At 46.0% G+C, this 19,065-nt stretch overlaps 1 protein-coding gene across 1 annotated transcript in view; it reads right to left on the bottom strand.

Moving 5' to 3' along the window:
* Window positions 1–537: 537 nt before the first annotated feature.
* Window positions 538–19,065, bottom strand: part of farsa (phenylalanyl-tRNA synthetase subunit alpha) — a 32,799-nt gene continuing 14,271 nt past the window's right edge. Inside the window, exons 7-13 of the mRNA XM_038784705.1 lie at window positions 18,334–18,449; window positions 15,214–15,298; window positions 13,761–13,860; window positions 12,309–12,477; window positions 10,444–10,521; window positions 8,671–8,785; window positions 538–1,436 (exon numbers count right to left, since the gene is read on the bottom strand). Of these exons, the coding sequence (XP_038640633.1) occupies window positions 1,331–1,436; window positions 8,671–8,785; window positions 10,444–10,521; window positions 12,309–12,477; window positions 13,761–13,860; window positions 15,214–15,298; window positions 18,334–18,449 (769 nt within the window). The 3' untranslated portion in view covers window positions 538–1,330. The remainder of the gene's footprint in view (window positions 1,437–8,670; window positions 8,786–10,443; window positions 10,522–12,308; window positions 12,478–13,760; window positions 13,861–15,213; window positions 15,299–18,333; window positions 18,450–19,065) is intronic.

Here is a 19,065-nt window from a genome sequence, read left to right on the forward strand (position 1 = left end):
TAAATAAACAGTGACTGTATTTTTACTGACAAACCTGGTGACTAATTATTGGGCAGCTGAGGGGGGGGGGGGGGGGGGGGGGGGCGCAGAGTCTGGGAATTTTTAAGTAAGAATTACTGGTTAATTTGCTTGTGTCGTGACTCCGGGGTATGTGGGAATCGCGCATTAGCCCAGGATGGAGTAACAGTGGGTGCGCACACCTGGCCTCAGGTTCAAAAGCGATGCCCACAGTGGTGGAGCATGCCGGCAAGATCTAGGTTTGCATGCGGATGGCCACCCAAGGTTTCCCGCTTCCCTCAGTGTTGCGCCCACTCCCTCAGTCTCCCACCCACTCCCCAAACAAATAGAATGTCAGATTTTTGAGAAGCCGGAGGATTCCAGCAATAATCTCTCTGTGGATATTGCAGCCCCTTGAGTGACACAGAGCGAGCAGCCAGCCAACCTGACCCTCTCCCAATCACTCAACAGATCGATTAATAAATTAGCTGAAAACGATCACCTCGTGTCAGGTTGGCCAAGAGGAAAAACACCATAAAATTCAATTCGTACACTTTGCTTCATTTATTGTGTTAGATCTACAACTCCCACTTACTTTTCGGATAGAAGACGATTGTTATAATAAACATAAAGCATAACTCCTCTGGAATAAAGATGCTTTAAGTATGTGATGAGGTATGTGCTTTTCAAGGTGCCACTGTGTGAAACAAAGGGCAGGGGGTAGTCCAGGACCACATTAAATTATATATATATATAAATATTGTTTTTTAAAAGGACTGCACAATGACCAAAAGCACAGCTTCCTTTCCTTCTAGTTGGTCTCGTCCCTTCAGACTGGGTTTTATTTACTGCTAATTAGGCAGGGAGGAATCGAAGATTCCAATATAGCCACCCATTTATTAGAACGGTTCAGGTCGCACCCCAAAACAATAGAAAAGGTAACTTTTACTCCAATTAGCCTGCAGTTCAATTCCAGCTTCCACTTCTATTTCAAGTCGAGGTTTCACACATTTCAACACCCCCCCCCACCCCCGCCATAAATGTCAGTTCCCTGTAACACCTCGAAAGATCAATATAAAATAGGACGTGGAATGCGAACATCACAATTGTGTACAAGGAGTTCCAGAGGCAGTCCAAATGGTAAAGTTGGGCGATGGCAACCCATTTTTGGGGCTATGAAGCCCAAAACATTACTTTATACATTATTCTATCTCTCCTCGATCGCCCAATTTTTTTATTTTTTTTAAGTCCAGCGGAACCCTTTCTTGGGCTAAAGAAGTGTCGAGCACATGCTTCGGTAAGAGTCCGTTTGCGCTGAGTCAATGCCCAAATGCTAGGAGTCCAGGCGGCAGACTGGGCTATCGTACACCATCTGCAGGTTCACCTTGTGACCCACCAGTTCGCGGATGTTGTTGATTCCGTACTTGATCATGGTTGGCCTGGGAAGCAATAAATAAACATGGTAAAATTAAGTCGGGCAAGTGTTTCTTTTGGTCGTTTGGGATTGACGCTGGGTCAAAGGCAAGGAGGTTTCTGGAAGGGAAAGGAGTTCTTTAAAAGGGCAGCATGGTGGCACAGTAGTTAGCAATGTAGTCTCACGGCGCCGAGGTCCCAGGTTCGACCCCGGCTCTGGGTCACTGTCCGTGTGGAGTTTGCATTTTCCCCGTGCCTGCATGGGTTTCACCCCCGCAACCCAAATATGTGCAGGGTAGGCAGATTGGCCACGCTAAACTTCCCTTTAATTGGAAAAAATGAATGGGGTACTCTAAATATATATATTTTTTTAAAGGAATTTTATAAAGCACAATGCAAGGCCTTGACTGCATGTAGCCGTGGCACCAACTGCAGACTGGTGAACACACAATGACATTCACTCGTGCGAATGCTTCAGTGGACTGCAAGGTGGATACAACATTAGACAGAAGCTGCCAAACTAATCACCATCGACTTGGTGTTATAACATAGTGCAGAAGGCCATTCGGCCCATCGAGTCTGCACTGACCCACTTAAGCCCTCACTTCCACCCTTTCCCCGTAACCCCGCCTAACCTTTTTGGTCACGAAGGGCAATTTATCATGGCCAAACCACCTGACCTGCACGTCTTTGGAGCACCCGGAGGAAACCCACGGGGAGAACGTGCAGACTCCGCACAAGCAGTGACCCAGCGGGGAACCAAACCGGGGACCCTGGCGCTATGAAGTCACAGTGCTATCCATTTGTGCTACCGTGCTGCCCATGTGTTATGAAAAGTATATTCCAGGAGTGTGGAGCTCGTGTTAGTTTAGTGCTGCTGAATGTTATTCAGTGGATGTTATACTGTGCAAGAACAGAATGTCTTTACTCATAGAATCTTTACAGTGTAGGAGATGGATAGCAACCTCTTCATCGAAGATTGTTAATCTTTGGAATTGCCAAGCCCAGAGTGTAGTGGACGCTTCATTATGGAGTGTATTTAAAGCTGGAGTACACAGATTTTTGATCTCTCAGGGAGGGCAGGATGGTAGAGTTAAAGCAAAAGATCAGCGATGATCATATTGAAAGAGAGTAGTCTCAAGGGGGCCCCACGGTCTACTTGCTGTTCCCATTAAGAGGCCTGCAAAGGCCATCATACCTGCACCAGCTCGTTGTAGGACCCATCCAATTTAGTTTCACTCCACACTCAAGTTTACATCCCATTACCTTTTGAAAGTTCCTGCTTCAACCAGCCTTTCATGCAATGCAAAACAATTAAAAACAAATCTCCCAGGCTCTTTCCCTCTACTGGTGTTAATATAACTCATATGGAACCCAGCAGCTTCTTGTTTGCCAAATGCATCAGACGGAAACATTTGTTAGGTGAACTTGTTTGGTAGCCAGGAAAGAGTCAAACAGACAAAATAGGCAGAACTTTAAAACAAAAAAAGACGGTTATTTTCAGCGATAGTACCGATTCCTGCCGTACCCAGCAGCACGATTTGGCTTCAATTTTCGGGCACTTTCCCCCCCCCCCCATGTGAAGAATGCCACACCCGAGGCTCAAAGCATCTGATTCACGCACCCTAGGGGCCTTCTGAGCATTTAAACATCTTCACAGAACTTGCTCTTATTCAAGCCAGGAGGATTGCAGAGAGGAAACTAACTCCTCAATTTAGGGAGGGTGCTCTGCACCTGCAGGCTGGATGCCATGGAGGAGAGGCAGGCTACAATATACCCTTCCCCAGGACCACTCCCCACTTACACAGTGCCCACACATGCCAGATGTCATTGACACCTGACCCGCCAGGCGCCCAGCTCACATCACCCCCATGTGTTCCTGTAAGAGAAGCTCAACCACAACTGCCGCATGCGAGACGACAGGCGGTGGGAATCAGAGCTGAGGATCCAGACTCCGTACAAGGAGAGGGCAGGAAAGGAGGAGTGGGCCTGTGCCCAGAGCCTGAGAAAAGATGAGGAGCCACTTGCACCTTCATCCGGATGACCAGTCACGAGTGAGTTGTGTGTGGTCCAAACCCTTGTCGAGGTCATATACTAAAACCATGTCCCTTCCCTGCAGGAACATCAACGAAAGAGCCTGGCTCACTTACCAGCAGTGTCCCACTGCCCACCTCGACACCACTTCAGAAGAGATCTTGGAAGACACAGATGAAGCATCACACCTATCACCCCCACCATCGCAGACACACACAACTCGGTAGGCAACCTTCGCAGACAGGCTTCTGGGTCACTTAACTGGTGAGCGCAACCCAGCTTCTGATGCACATCAGGAGGAGGCAGGAACGTCCCAGCGATTGGACAGTCGGAAGCCTGCTGTATCCCAGGACTCGGCTGTGCCCCAGCCCGGTGCCGTGCTTCGGGGCACATTCGGCCCGCTGCTACTGGAGATGCAAAGGCAGAACCGGGAATGTGATGAGGGTTTGCCAGTGGCACTCGTGACTACAAGGCTAAACGGAGGAGTCCTAAAGCCTTCTGTCGTGGGAAATGTTGCCGGCGATGCATGGCACCAGGGCAATGTTGTGGCATGGTGGTACTGTCACTGGACCAGTTATACTCATCTATGGGCTCCCGAGGGGCAGCACGGTGGCACAGTGGTTAGCATTGCTGCCTACGGCGCCGAGGACCCGGGTTCGAATCCCGGCCCTGGGTCACTGTCTGTGTGGAGTTTGCACATTTTCCCCGTGTCTGCGTGGGTTTCGCCCCCACAACCCAAAGATGTGCAGGTTAGGTGGATTGGCCATGCTAAATTGCCCCTTAATTGGAAAATAAAAAAATAAAAATAATTGGGTACTCTAAATTTATAAAAAAAACCAAAAAAAATCTATGGGCTCCCGTTTGGTTCACCCCCTCCTCTCTCGATCAGTGAGGGCTCTGACAGGAGGGCGAGACGCTCGCACACTCCTAATGTCCGGTTATTCCAGAGTTGTGCCAACACCCCCTCCAGTCAGCAGACTTCCCGGGAAGATCACAGTTGGAAATCTCGCTGGCACGAATCCAGTTTTTTGGCCTCTCCCGGAATTTAGCGGTCACGACAGGAGATGTGCCCACGGCCACTACAATCTGCCCAACATTCCAAGCAGCATTATGCAACTTCCAAGGATTGTCTCTTTGGTAACAACCCATCTGCCTCCCTAGTCACCCAGGGATAGTGTGGGGAACAAGATTAAACACAAAAAAGGACAAACTGAATTGATTTCAGAACGCTTCACCTGCAACAACACAGCATTTCAGTTGTTTTTTTATGAAGGAGAATAAGAGTTCAGATAACTACAAAAGGAGAAGAGGACAAAGGGTTTTTAATTTACTGTCCGAACAAATCCTCCTGATCAGGTGATGGGAGATAATTGATTCTGGCCCATGTTTGAAGCTGTCAGCACTGATAAAGTTACAGGACAAAGCGGTGTTTCTTTTTACCCTATATGAAGGGCTATCAGGTGAAGGCGTCTGCACTATTTATAAACGGAATAGAAGGGACACTGATGTAATGCATTCGAATTTGTGCAGAGGACGTTCTTTCGATTTGGACCGTCTGCCTACTGACCGCTGAAAGTGACTGTGAGCGATCCCTGAGCATCTCCTCACTCTTGGACATCTCATGTTCTGCCCTTGTGGCGCCAGCTTGATTCAGGAATAGATAATTAGTTAAAGCCAGACAGGCACGACTGACATCTTACTGAATAAATGGAACATAGATGGAATAAAGGGAACGATTATGTAAAAAAAAAAAACCCGGGATTGTCACTCAAGCTGCCCGGTTTGGTCCTTGACCAGAGGTCGTCGCCCAGTCAGAGACTGCCTGACAAGAAAGTTACTATAGCATTGAGTTTCAACTGATGTGGGATTATGGCCAAGTTGATTTTCTTGCACGTGTACGAGACATTTGACCCACCAATTTCCCTTACTGATGCGAGGACATTTGATGTCCCCTGTTCCAATGGGGAGCACTCGCTGAAGGTGGTGGGTTCACACTCCAGAGAGTCGAGCACGTAACCTAGGCTGCACTGTCAGAGGTGCCGTCTTTCAGTTGGTCGAACCAAGGACTGGTCTGCCTGCCTGAGTGGGTGGGCATAAAACAGGGTGCTCTTTCAAAACAGCGGCAGAGGGAAGATCTGCCCAGTGGCCTGGCCAATATTTATTCCTCCATCAATACCACTAAACAGGTTATCTGGATATTACTATTTGTGGTCGGTTGCAGTGCACAACTTGGCTGCAGTGTTTCCTCTGGGACAATAGTGACTCCGCTCCAAAAAGTATTTCAACTGGCTTTTAAAAAATTTGTCTTGGGACATGGGCGTCGCTGGCTGAGCCAGCATAGTCCATCCCTAATTGCCCTTGAGGGGACAGTCAACCACATTGCTGTGGGTCTGGAGTCACATGTAGGCCAGACCGGGTAAGGATGGGAGATTTCGTTCACTAAAAGGACATTAGTGAACCAGATGGGTTTTTACGACAAACGACAATGGTTTCATGGTCATCATAATAACCCTTTAATTCCAGATTTATATTGAATTCAAATTTCACCATCTGCAGTGGCTGGATTTGAACCCATATCCCCAGGAGTATTACTCTGGGTTTCTGGTTTACTGATCCAGTGACAATGCCACTACGCCACTGCCTCTCTGGGAAATATCAATGTAGGGCATCACAGGTTCTTGAAAGGCACGGACTAAATATAGGTCTTTGGGGGCCTCAATGCCATCAAAGGGGAGGTAGTGGCGCATTAGTATGTCACTGGACAACTAATCCAGAAGACCCAGGGTAACACTCTGGGGACCCGGGTAAGAATCCCATCATGGCAGATGGTGAAATTTGAATTCAGCAAAATCTGGAATTGAACGGCTAACGATGACCGCGAAACCATTGTCCACCGTCGTTAAAAACCCATCTGGTTCAATAGTGTCCTTCAGGAAAGGAAATCTGCTGTCCCTATTCGTTCTGGTCTACACGCGACTCCAGACCCACTGCAACGTGGTTGACTCTCAATTGCCCTCAGGGATGGGCACTCTCGGCCAAGGAACCGGGTTCGATCCTGGCCCCTGTCGTGTGGAGTTTGCACATTCTCCCAGTGTCTGCATGGGTTCCGTCCCCACAACCCAAAGATGCGCAGAGTAGGTGGATTGGCCACGCTAAATTTCCCCTTCATTGGAAAAAGAATGAATTGGGTATTCTTTTTTAATTTTTTTATTAATTTAGCGTACCGAATTATTTTTTCCAATTAAGGGGCAATTTAGTGGGGCCAATCCACCTATTTTGGGTTATGGGGGCGAAACCCACGCAGACACGGGGAGAATGTGCAAATTCCACACGGACAGTGTGAATTGGGTATTCTAAATTTAAAAATAGAATACTTAAAAATACGAGAGAGGGTCTTACACTGCCCAGCACAGGTAAGATCACTATTCAGCATGCCTGACAACCAAGTGTGAGGAAGAGCTTGGGAGATTACTCAGTCACTTTCAGCCCTCACAAGAGAATTTGATGCACCTCAGAAGGAAATCTGAAAAAGGTGATTGTAGTGTGGCCTCATCGAGACACCATAATAAAAAAAAAAAATCAAATGCCCACAGACTAGTTCCTAATTACTGTCTTGTGCTCAAACTGATGTCAACGAATCACTGGGATTTAGATGATGAATAGCTTTCAAGTCTTTGGGAATTCAGCTGAAGACAACTCAGTAAGAGGATTACTGGAGTACTGAAGGTTCGCAGTACCGTTACACGAGCGACAACTGGATGCTGGAAACCTCATCCAAGAACATTTTAGACAAGAGATGGATGAAGAGCTCCTCTGTTAAGTGAGTTCTATTCACTTCAGATCCAAGTAAACAACATGCAGTACAAAACTGGCAATGAAGTGACAAGCTGACTGAGGGAGTGCAAATGAAATCTGTCTGCAACAGCTCCTCATGTGAGAAGTGTTGGACGAAAAGGAATTGAAAAGCTTCAAAGCATTTTTCTGTCAATCGAGTAATAGAAACCGAAGCATGTTAATTTGCACGGCGTAATTAGGACTGTCAAACCGGCGAGAGGTGTCAGGGATGGGAATGGAACACTTCTTGGCTTCAGGCATCCAGTGTCAACATCACGCTCTCCCTTCACTCAACAGGGCAGCGAATCGGTGGAATTTTCTACCAAGAAAGATGGATTTTAGAAAGATCTTAATGGCATCAAGAGGTATGGGGACAATGCGGGGAACATGACATTGAGATAGGGGATTATCGACGATCATATTGAATGGTGGAGCAGGTCCAAAGGGCTGAATGGCCTACTCCTAGTTTCTATGTGTGAGTAGAGGGGCCTGTTCACACAAACATTTTCCTATCAGGGGTCGCAATAGAGCCCAGGCCAATTTCCTGGGGTCTATAGAGACCGACTGTATGCCTCCCAGAGTTAACCAGGGACGGAACTTGCCTGCAGAATTCAGTTACTTATCCCTTAAGCAGCTGGACCTCTGGAGAGTGCTGTAGTTAACAGCCCTCATGGGTATGAAAGTGCATGCGAAAGTATAGCTTGTTTGACTGCAACAGCTTCATTCCAAGCGTTAATTTGTCTCAGATTTGTTCAGTACTAAAATAAAGCTGCTAAATCCCATCAGCTGTTTAAAGTTGTTTTGCCCAAACCTTCCTCCACCCCACCCCTCACTCATTCAAACCACCAACACCCATTCTCTCATTACCAATTACAACATTGACACCACTTAAGTACTTCGCTGGCTTTAGAATACCCGAGGCGAAAGGTGCTACAGAAGGCACCAAGGCTCCTTTATCAGAAATCTCCAAACCTGCAGCCTCAAACACCAGAAGGACGAGGGTAGCAGATCACTACCATCTACCAGTTCCCCATTACATCTCTCACACACACCATCCGGACATGGAACTTCTTAGTCACTGGGTCAAGTTCCTGGAACTCCTTTCCCTACAGCATTCTCACAACACATGCACTGCAGCAATTAAAAAAGGCAGACCACCTCCATCTTTTCAAGGGTAATTAGCGATTGGCAATAAATGCTAGCCAAGCCAGCAGCACCCACATTCCATGAATGAATACATTTTTTAAAAGAAATGCAAGTTCCAGGTTCTCTTTTATATCGGTCACCTTCAATCGGGACTAATTTGTGAGGCAGAGAAGGGGGTGCTCTGAAGGCCATTCTCCTTAGTCTACAATCACCTTTCTCATTGTGCTAGTTCAGGGCGCCACTTACCGCTCGAGAGAGAGGCCCCAAGCAATCACGGTCACATTTTCCGGTAGACCCATAGGAAGCAGCATCTCGGGGCGGAAAACACCAGAGTTTCCAACTTCCACCCACTTCTTCAATCCTGGGGAAAGAAGAACATTTCTATAAATGCAGCACAAGGTCCCTTGATCAAAGCCATTCCCCCAGTGAACAGTTTCAAGTGTCTGTAGCAGACAAGAATTCAATAAGGACCAAATAGATTACACTGATATCACCCTGATTGTCAGTTGTGGGATTTAGTACAACACCCAAATATCTCTGAAGTACAGTAGCTCTTTTTGTAAACAAAAATGCAATCTTCTTTTAGACTGGGATCTGCAATCAACAAAAGATCATAAAGAGCTCAAGTGCATACATCCTATGTAGAGCACCGATCAAACAAATGGACCACGCAAGCACAGGTTAAACAAAAAGCTACGGAACAAATTAAATAATGGTAAAAAAGGGCAGCACAGTGGCGTAGTGGTTAGCGCTGGGACTATGGCGCTGAGGACCCGGGTTCAAATCCTGGTGCTGGGTCACTGTCAGTGTGGAGTTTGCACATTCTCCCTGTGGGTTTCAACCCAAAGATGTGCATGGTAGGTGGATTGCCCTGCTAAATTGCCCCTTAATTGGGAAAGAAATAATAATTGGGTACTCTAAATTTTAAAAAAAAGAAACAATGGTAAAATGATTAACCTTTTGAGCACAGCAGTGTTTCTAAGCAGCAGCCAGTCTGTCGATAATGCTCTTGCATCCGGAGTCAGAAGGTTGTAGGTTCAAGCCCCACTACAAACTTTAGCAGTAATTTACAACATGTATTACTGAGGGAGTACTGCATTGTCAGAGGTGCTGAGGCTCAAAAGGCCTCGTCTGCCTCCAGAGACGAATGCAAAAGAGCCCACGGCACTTCTTGAAGTGTGGCGAGCTCTCCTAGTGGTCCGACCACTGTTCTTCTCTCGACCAGCAAAAATAGATTGTGGGACTTTTGTTCATTTTCTATTTATGGGCTCTTGGTGTGAACAAAATGGCTGCCAAGTAACAATATCAGTGCGTCAAAAAAATGTTCAGTTCTAAAAGTTCTTTGGCCTGTTAAGCCATCAAACAAATACAAATTATTGCATTCAATCTATCACTTAAATCTGTACACAAGGCAAGGGATTACTGCATGAAGCACAAAGCATTCTCCACGGCCTGCTCACCCGCAGGATCTCAGGCAGAGCAGCATTAGTGGTGCTACATTGGGTTGTGTGCGTGGGATATGGCCTCTTGATGTTGATTATTGGGCTGGTTTAGCTCAGTGGGCTAGACAGCTGGTTTGTGATGCAGAGCAAGGCCAGCAGCACGGGTTCAATTCCCGTACCGGCTGTACCCGAACAGGTGTCGGAATGTGGCAACTAGGGGCTTTTCACAGTAACTTCATTGCAGTGTAAGCCTACTTGTGATAATAAAAATAATTATTATTCAATGGCTACTCCTGCAAGACAGTGAGATGCGACAGGAAGGGAGAGCGAGAGGCAAGACAGTTTTAGCAGCGATGGACCCCAAGAATTCAGGTGAGATGGACCGGGCGTGTGCGCACATGTAACCCTGGCCTCAGCAAATGTGGGTACATTCAGAATGGGGAAAACCGAAAAAATACGTATGCAGATTCAATCTGGGGAGACTGCAATAGGTTCACAATAAAATGGCACCCAGATTATATATGAGGCATTACCACTGGACAAAACTTGAATATGCTAGATCAGCCATAACACTCACCTTCATGATAGCTGAAGATCTCCATACTCGGCTCTGTGTAGGGGTTGAAGGCTGGCTTGTAACGCAGTTTGCTTATACCTGTCAACAGGAGAAAGACTCTGAGAAAACCCCAACATCTTTAAAATGGAAAAATTATAACAAATCTAATGCTCACTTCTTAAATCATTAAACCTGATTTTTCGACAGAAAAGGTGAGAAACAATAGGGCAGGAGACAAAGATATACGATCGCATAGAGATCAGGTTACTGGAACTTGCAATCTAAGGCCAGGGCCATTAATCCAGAGACTGAGTGTTCAAATCCCACCGTTTCATTTTGAAAATTAAATTTAAAAAGAAAGCGGAATATGATTTTTTTTTTTAAAAAAGCAACCAGTAGCTCACCAATGTCCTTTAGAGAAGGAAACTTGCTGTCCTTCTCCGTATATGGTGACTTCAGTCCCACACTAATGTAGTCAGCTCAACTGTCTGCAGTTCAACAAGCCACGGATGGCTCCATCAAACCACCATCATCTTCCAACTAGGAATTGTTTGAATTTCTAACCTTACGAGCACATCCAGAGAATCAAGACTCTTCTTAATGAAAAAAAAAATCAATGGTGACACTTCACTGATGGGCAGCACGGTGGCACAGCGGTTAGCACTGCTGCCGCACCAGGGACCCTGGTTCAATTCCGACCTTAGGTGACCCTCTTGTGTGGAGTTTGCATTTTCTCAGTGTCTGTGTGGGTTTCCTCCGGCTGCTCCGGTTTCCTCCCACAGTCCAAAGATGGGGAGGTTAGGTCGACTGGCCATGCTAAAAAAAAAATTGCCCCTTAAGTTACCAAAGGGATGGGTGGGGCTGGGTAGGGTGCTCCTTCAGAGGTTTGGTGCAGACTTGATGGGCCAAATGGCCTCCTTCTGCACTGTAGGGATTCTATGAACTTCTGTTTTAGAAGATTGCAGATCATAGCAGTGAGGCAGACGGGCGACACCGATTGGGTTGGCTGGCGTGAGAGTGGAGTTAGCATAGCCAGCTGAAGCATCCAGCCGTGAATTATTTCCATTGCTGTTAAAATTCAACTTACAAAGAACATACAGTGCAGAAGGAGACCATTCGCCTCATTTGAGTCTGCACCGACCCACTTAAACCCTCACTTCCATCCTATCCCCATAACCCAATAACCCCTTCTAAACGTTTTGGATAATAAAAGGGCAATTTAGCATGGCCAAACCACCTAACCTGCACGTCTTTGGACTGTGGGAGGAGACCGGAGCACCCGGAGGAAACCCACGCAGACACTGGGAGAATGTGCAGACTCCACACAGAGTGACCCAGCAGGGAATTGAACCTGGGACCCTGGCGCTGTGAAGCCACAATGCTATCTACTGCTACCATGCTGCACTAATAATAATTGCTTGTCACAATGAGGCTTCAATGAAGTTACTGTGAAAAGCCCCAAGTCACCACATTCTAGCGCCTCTTCGAGGAGTCTGGTACGGGAATTGAACCCACGCTGCTGGTCTTGTTCTGCATTACAAGCCAGCTCTTTAGCCCACTGTGCTAAACCAGCCCCTATGTGCTGGGCTAACTTCTTCACTTCAATCTCTACCCGCCTCCCCTCAACCACCTACATTTCCAACAAGGCCTTCGGCACTGGAACAACAGTGGAGAAAAACAAAATAAAACGGAGAAGTAAAAATGTAATTTTTAAATTAAATAGATACATAACCTTCCCAAAACAATACCATGTAAAAACAAGTTCAGACGATAACAATATGCCTTCAAAGTTTACAAAAAGGGATGCACACCTCAAAGTATCAACAGGCTCACTTATTTTCCTGAGCCAAGTCAATTACAGAAACCACACAGAGATAAGGTCTCACCAAGTTTGTTGAAGAACTGTTGGAGGACTCCCATCAGATCGCCCAGAGTCAGATCATAATCTGCTACCACCCCCTCAATCTGGTGAAACTCTGCCAAGTGAGTGGCGTCCAGTGTTTCATTACGGAAGACCCGGTCGATGGAGAAATACTTCACTGGTGCGAACACTTCCTGTACAGTTAAGAAGACCGTTGCAGAAAATTGATACGTTATCGTATTAGGCAAGATCGGAACAGGAAAGCCACATAATTGATTTGGATACGTGGCAAAGCCAGGATAAAAGCTGATTTAATTTGCGCTTTGTGTCATTCTCTTCCCCTACCCAAAAGATTCATGATGTGGAGATGCCGGCGTTGGACTGGGGTGAGCACAGTAAGAAGTCTTACAACACCAGGTTAAAGTCCAACAGGTTTAATTCAAACACGAGCTTTCGGAGCGCAGCTCCTTCCTCAGGATTCACCCGAGGAAGGAGCTGCGCTCTGAAAGCTCGTGTTTGAATCAAACCTGTTGGACTTTAACCTGGTGTTGCAAGACTTCTTACAAAAGATTCATAGCTGTCCTTCAAAAAAAGATCCATTTAATACAGTCTTCTCGTAGGTCTCCCAAATACACATTAACTAATGTTAGGGTTGCTAGCAGTTGAGCAGAGATCACAGGAGCCCACTACCCCAGCAAATGAAAAGCTTTCTAAATGTCAGGACTCAATATCACACTTTAGTTTAGAAAATGCACTCCCATTTTAACGTATTGCCTTGAAGACTTTTTTTTAAATATAAACGGGACACTCGACTATAAATGTCACTTCTCATATGTGTGCCCCCCCCCCTTCGTTCCCATTTAGAACTTCCAAAAAATAACAATTTTACATGTGATCAAAACAAAAGGTCTTGAACACCACCAGGATCATGGTATACTGTCTCAGCAGGTCTGACAGCATCTGTGGAGAGAGAAGGGGAGCTAATGTTTCAAGCCCGGAAGACACTTGGTCCAAGAGTCGTCCAGACTCAAAACGTTGGCACTCTCCTCTCTCCACAGATGCTGTTAGGCCTGCTGAGATTGTCCAGTATTTTCTGGTTTTGCTTCAGATTCAAGCATCCGCAGTAATTCCCTTTTATATTACTGTGCTATTCTTTGACTGCTGCAATGAACATACACGTGGAGGTGCAGTTCTGATGGTTTAATTGTTTGCGAAAGGGCTGAACTGCAGACAGAAGTTTGATCCCTGACCTGTTGTGTGTTCACTGGCGAGGCCCGTTTGCAGTTTGGGTGTCCTGAGATCTAGGAGAGAAAGTCTCCATCCAGATTGCTGTTGTGAATTGCACAGACGCAGGACTAGGTAGGTAGGGGGCTCACATCCGGAGAGCAGCCATTAAGGTGGAGCACTGGATACAGTTGGCAACTGTGAACTTATTCCCAAGGAGAGGAAGAAAATTTAAAAAAATAAATCAACTCACATTTTGGGCAAGTTTGTACAGCATCCGTGCACTAACAGCTGTTGTATGTGTTCGCAAGAGATTCTTCTGCGCCTCCTCAATCTTCCAGTCATATTTATACCTGGATGCAGGCACAAAGAGTTACTGGCAACATGGGGAACTGAAAACATTTACAAGAGGGACATCGCTCTTCAACTCAGAAATTCCTAGTCATTCCCTTCCTCCATCGCCAATGCACAGTGGCAGCAGTGTGTACCACCGACAAGATGCACAGCAGAAAATGCTCCTTGGGTTAGCACTGCTGCCTCACTGCGCTGAGGACCCGGGTTCGATCCCGACCCTGGGTCACTGTCTGTGTGGAGTTTGCACGTTCGCCCCGTGTCTGCGCAAAGATGTGCAGGGTAAGTGCAGGCCAGGTTAAATTACCCCTCAATTGGAAAAGCTAAAAAAAAAAAAAAACAGCTCTTTCGACAGCACCTTCCAACCCCATGACGTCTACCGTCTGGAAGGACAAGGGGAATAGGCATACAGGAATCTATGAAGCTCCTGTCCAAGTCACATGCCATCCCGACTTGGGAAAAGATCACTGTTCCATGATTTTGACCCAAGGTGACAGGGAAGGAGATCCTTCCAGGATAGCCCAGTGGGTGTACCTACACCACAAGCACTGCAGTGGTTCAACATTTTTTCAAAGTTAAAGCAAAATTTATGCAGATAATGCAAACCGAAGTAAAGCGAAAAACACAGTCTGCGCCTGTGGGGAGAACAAACCAATTTAGTTCCGTGCCAGGGCTGTTCCTGAAATTTAACCACTTCTCCACAGATGCTGACGTACCTGTATTTTCACAGGCTGGTTTAGCACACTGCGCTAAATAGCTGGCTTTTAAAGCAGACCAAGCCAGGCCAGCAGCACGGTTCAATTCCCGTACCAGCCTCCCCCAAATGGGCGCCGGAATGCGGCGACTAGGGGCTTTTCACAGTAACTAAATTGAAGTCCAAAGATGTGCAGGTTAGGTGGATTGGCCATGCTAAATTGCCCTTAGTGACCAAAATTGCCCTTAGTGTTAGGTGAGGTTACTGGGTTTATGGGGATAGGGTGGAGGTGTGGACCTTGGATGGGGTGCTCTTTCCAAGAGCTGGTGCAGACTTGATGGGCCGAATGGCCTCCTTCTGCACTGTAAATTCTATGACAAGTCTACTTGTGACAATAAGCGATTTTCATTCATTCCATTTCCTTTCATTCCCTCAGACTATCCCAAAGTGCCAATGAAATACTTTGGAAGCGCATTTACTGTTGTACCATAGGAAACGTGGCAGCTAATTTGAGCATTGCAAGCCTCCACAAACAGAACTGGGACACTAACCAGACAATGTATTGGCAGTGTTGGATGGCAATCATACAAATGCAACGTAAAAGCTCTTCACATTATTGCTTTACAACAGTAGATAATGTAAATAATTAGTGCAGCCTTACCCCTGGGATCCATAGCCACCCTCTGAATGGACTCTCTTTACCCTCTCAAGGTAATCCATTGGAAATTTTGTTGCAATGGCTGGCTCTGGGAGTGGTTAAAAAGGAGAAAAGCAGGAATACTTAAAATTTGTTATCCCACAGAACACAAGGTCATAAAGGTTTGAGGTCATGATTAATTTTAACCATTTACTTGTTTAAACAGAGATGCCTAATGGAACTTTTGTTATGATTGCTGGAGATTGCCTGGAGAGTAGATAATTTGAGTGATTGTAGGCAGTCCTAGATGAGCAGGTGGGATAAAGATGAAGCAATTAATGGGAGCAGCCAGGCCGGTCTGCAGTTAGGATAGGTTTTGCAGTCTGCTGAGGTTTTTTTCCCCAATTAAGGGGCAATTTAATGTGGCCAATCCACCTACCCTGCACATCTTTGGGTTGTGGGGCCGAAACCCACACAAACACGGGGAGAATGTGCAAACTCCACACGGACAGTGACCCCAGAGCCAGGATCGAACCTGGGACCTCAGTGCCGCGAGGCAGAAGTGCTAACCATTGTGCCACCACGCCGCCTCATCTGCTTGGGAGTTTTGAACTGCAGTTTTGCCAAATGCAGTCAGGTTAAGCAGGAGCTGGCAGCACAGTAGTTAGCATTGCTGCCTCATGGCGCTGAGGTCCCAGGTTCGATCCCAGCTCTGGGTCTCTGTCCACGTGGAGTTTGCACATTCTCCCAGTGTTTGCGTGTGTTTCACCCCCACAACCCAGTGCAGGGTAGGTGGATTGGCCATGCTAAATTACCCCTTAATTGGAAAAAATGAATTGGGTACTCTAAATTATTCTTTTTTTTTTTTAAAGTTAAGCCTCACGGTAGCATGGTGGTTAGCATCAATGCTTCACAGCTCCAGGGTCCCAGGTTCGATTCCCGGCTGGGACACTGTCTGTGTGGAGTCTGCACGTCCTCCCCGTGTGTGCGTGGGTTTCCTCCGGTTTCCTCCCACAGTCCAAAGATGTGCAGGTTAGGTGGATTGGCCATGCTAAATTGCCCATAGTGTAAGGTTAATGGGGGGATTGTTGGGTTACGGGTATACGGGTTACGTGGGTTTAAGCAGGGTGATCATTGCTCGGCACAACATCGAGGGCCGAAGGGCCTGTTCTGTTCTATGTTCACACTGGGCTAAATCGCTGGCTTTGAAAGCAGACCAAGCAGGCCAGCAGCACGGTTCGATTCCCGTAACAGCCTCCCCGAACAGGCGCTGGAATGTGGCGACTAGGGGCTTTTCACAGTAACTTCATTTGAAGCCTACTCGTGACAATAAGCGATTTTCATTTCATTTTTCATTCAGCAGGAGCTTCTGACAAGACAAAGAATTTTCAGGTTGCTCTTGAAAAGGTTCTCTCCCCAAAAGGTCTCGACACAGATAAGCAAATAAAGTTAACAGAACAGATTTAGAAGTGGCATTTGAACTGTATTGGGATTGCTTATTTGGAGTTTAATAGTGACTATGTAAGGTGCAAGTTTACGTTTTTCCTGTTTAAGAATCACTTAACTGATAATTGTAAAGCTATTTTCTTTAATTTAAACACAGAGCTGACCACATTAACATCAAAGTTTGCTTTAACATAAAAAAGATACCCCTTGGTCAGAGTTATCACTCTGGGGGCAAGGTATCCGGCCATCATTTTTCCAAAGTAAAAAAAAAATTGTTTGGGGTTCTTGTCTGGTATCTTAACCAATGTTGGAGTCTGGTCCGAGATCCTTTTTTTTAAATTTAATAATTTTTATTGGAATTTTTTACAGAAAATATAAAAATATAACAAGTATAACAACAAGCAGTAATATGCAACTAACAGCCCCATAACACCCACAAATCCCCCCAAACCGTAACATCACATGTATCACACTCCCCTCCCCCTCTACCCCCCCCCCCCAAAACAAGAGAACTTAACCATAAATTAAAATTAAATAAATCAAATTTAAATAAAATAAGCAAACATAATCAGCGTGCACCCCCCCCCCCCCGGGTTGCTGCTGCTACTGTCCCAGTACCCTATCGTTGAGCCAGAAAGTCGAGGAAAGGTTGCCACCGTTTAAAGAACCCTTGCACCGACTGGTCCGAGATCTTAATAGTAGTTTATATCACTCCTCCATCAAGCTACAGAATGGCAAATATGGGGCTGGAAGAAACAATTAAACGTTTCACCAGCACACTATTGCATTTCAAACATCTCAAAATCAAGATTACTTCAAGTGTGATTGTTGTTAAGGTCATAAATATGCAGCTATTTTTCTACACAGATCGATATGCAGAATAACTAGAAAATGCGCGCACACACACAGGCAGCCGGGGCAGCATCATCTTTTAAAATACAGCCCTGTGCCTCGTGGCTGTGAATGAGCAATAAGGATCGGTAGCAGCTGCCAGTCAACCACATCGTCTCCAGCAGCTCGAGACAGAGTCTCACCACCACCTTCTCATTAGATAATAAATGCTGACCTATCCAGTGACACCCACACCCCATGCAAAAATAATTAATTTTAAAAGATAGACCAGATGGTGCGGGTGAACTTGCATGGCAAGAAGCAAAACAAATATTGTTTACTTGGAACCCCAAACTAATATTTCTCCTCTTCACCTGAAGCCCTGGCTTGTGTGTCAACAAAATGCTCATTTTAAGCACGTGTGCATAAACAGAACCAAATGATTATCAATATGCTGAACGATACAGCCGAGCCAAAACCCATCCGCACCCTACTTGCATGTACCTTCAAACAGGTGGCAATCAGGTAGACAAACTTTGGCTGTCTTTCCCCTTCTTTGGTACACCAGCACCAAGCCCTGCCTCCTGGGGAGATCGATGAATTAAAAAAAAAGAAAACCATCTGTTTGTCTCAATTCTGAACAGGCCATGGTCGACTTGAAGCGTTATCTCCATCTCACTCCACAGATGCTGCCTGACCCACTGAGTATTTGCAGCACCTTCTTGTTTTAAAAACAAAAATTTGTAAACCATTGGGTTTAGTAGATGCCGTTTGGACTCGCGGTACTATTGACCCACGCTCAACATCCCATTTCCCCCCCCCCCCCCCCCCCCCCCCCCCCACAAAAAAGAGAGAAAGATTTAATACCAGACAGAAAGAATGTGTCATGTTGGTCTCGGGCTGGGTGTTGCTGTGGTTGGAAAAGAGAGTCAAAGTTCCAGAATGAGCTCTCGATGAAGTTATTGGTTGGCATTTCTGTGAAACTGAAGTTAAAAAAACGTATATTAAACCTTCCCTCGAAAGACACGAGGAATTTTTCTTCCGCATTGCAATGTTGAGAGGAGCGGCACCTATAAACATCACATGGAAGTGCAACCACACTCTGCTGTAGCATCCGCCAAACTAAAACTGCAATGGGAAATTCTAACAGGTTCTAAACGAGACACTAAAAGGTTAATTTTACTCCCAAAAGACTGAACTAGGAGTCACCGGTCTTGTACTGAATCGGCAACAAATGAATCCAAAATAAGAGAAGTTGCCAGGAAGAAAGAGCAGATTGATTTTTCAGACGTGACTCTTACAGTTCCAACCATTTAGGCATGATGCCCGATAATCTTTAGGATAGCTGTTAACAGAACAGGATCTGCCTATTCAAGTGGTCCGAAATGATCTGAAGGCATTATTCAAGAGTAGCAAGGAAGTTGGCCAGAGTGTTTGGGATGTGGAACTTAACCACCACGGAAGTAATCACTATTTTTCCTCCTCACTACCAACCAACTGTAAGCAGATGCGGACTTTCTAGAGTGGAATGCCAGTTTTTTTTCCCCCCCAGTTTCCTCGACAGCTAATTCATTGTTGACTGGAGTTAAGCCAGCAGGT

This window comes from Scyliorhinus canicula, chromosome 25, assembly GCF_902713615.1.
Source record: "Scyliorhinus canicula chromosome 25, sScyCan1.1, whole genome shotgun sequence".
NCBI lineage: Eukaryota > Metazoa > Chordata > Chondrichthyes > Carcharhiniformes > Scyliorhinidae > Scyliorhinus > Scyliorhinus canicula.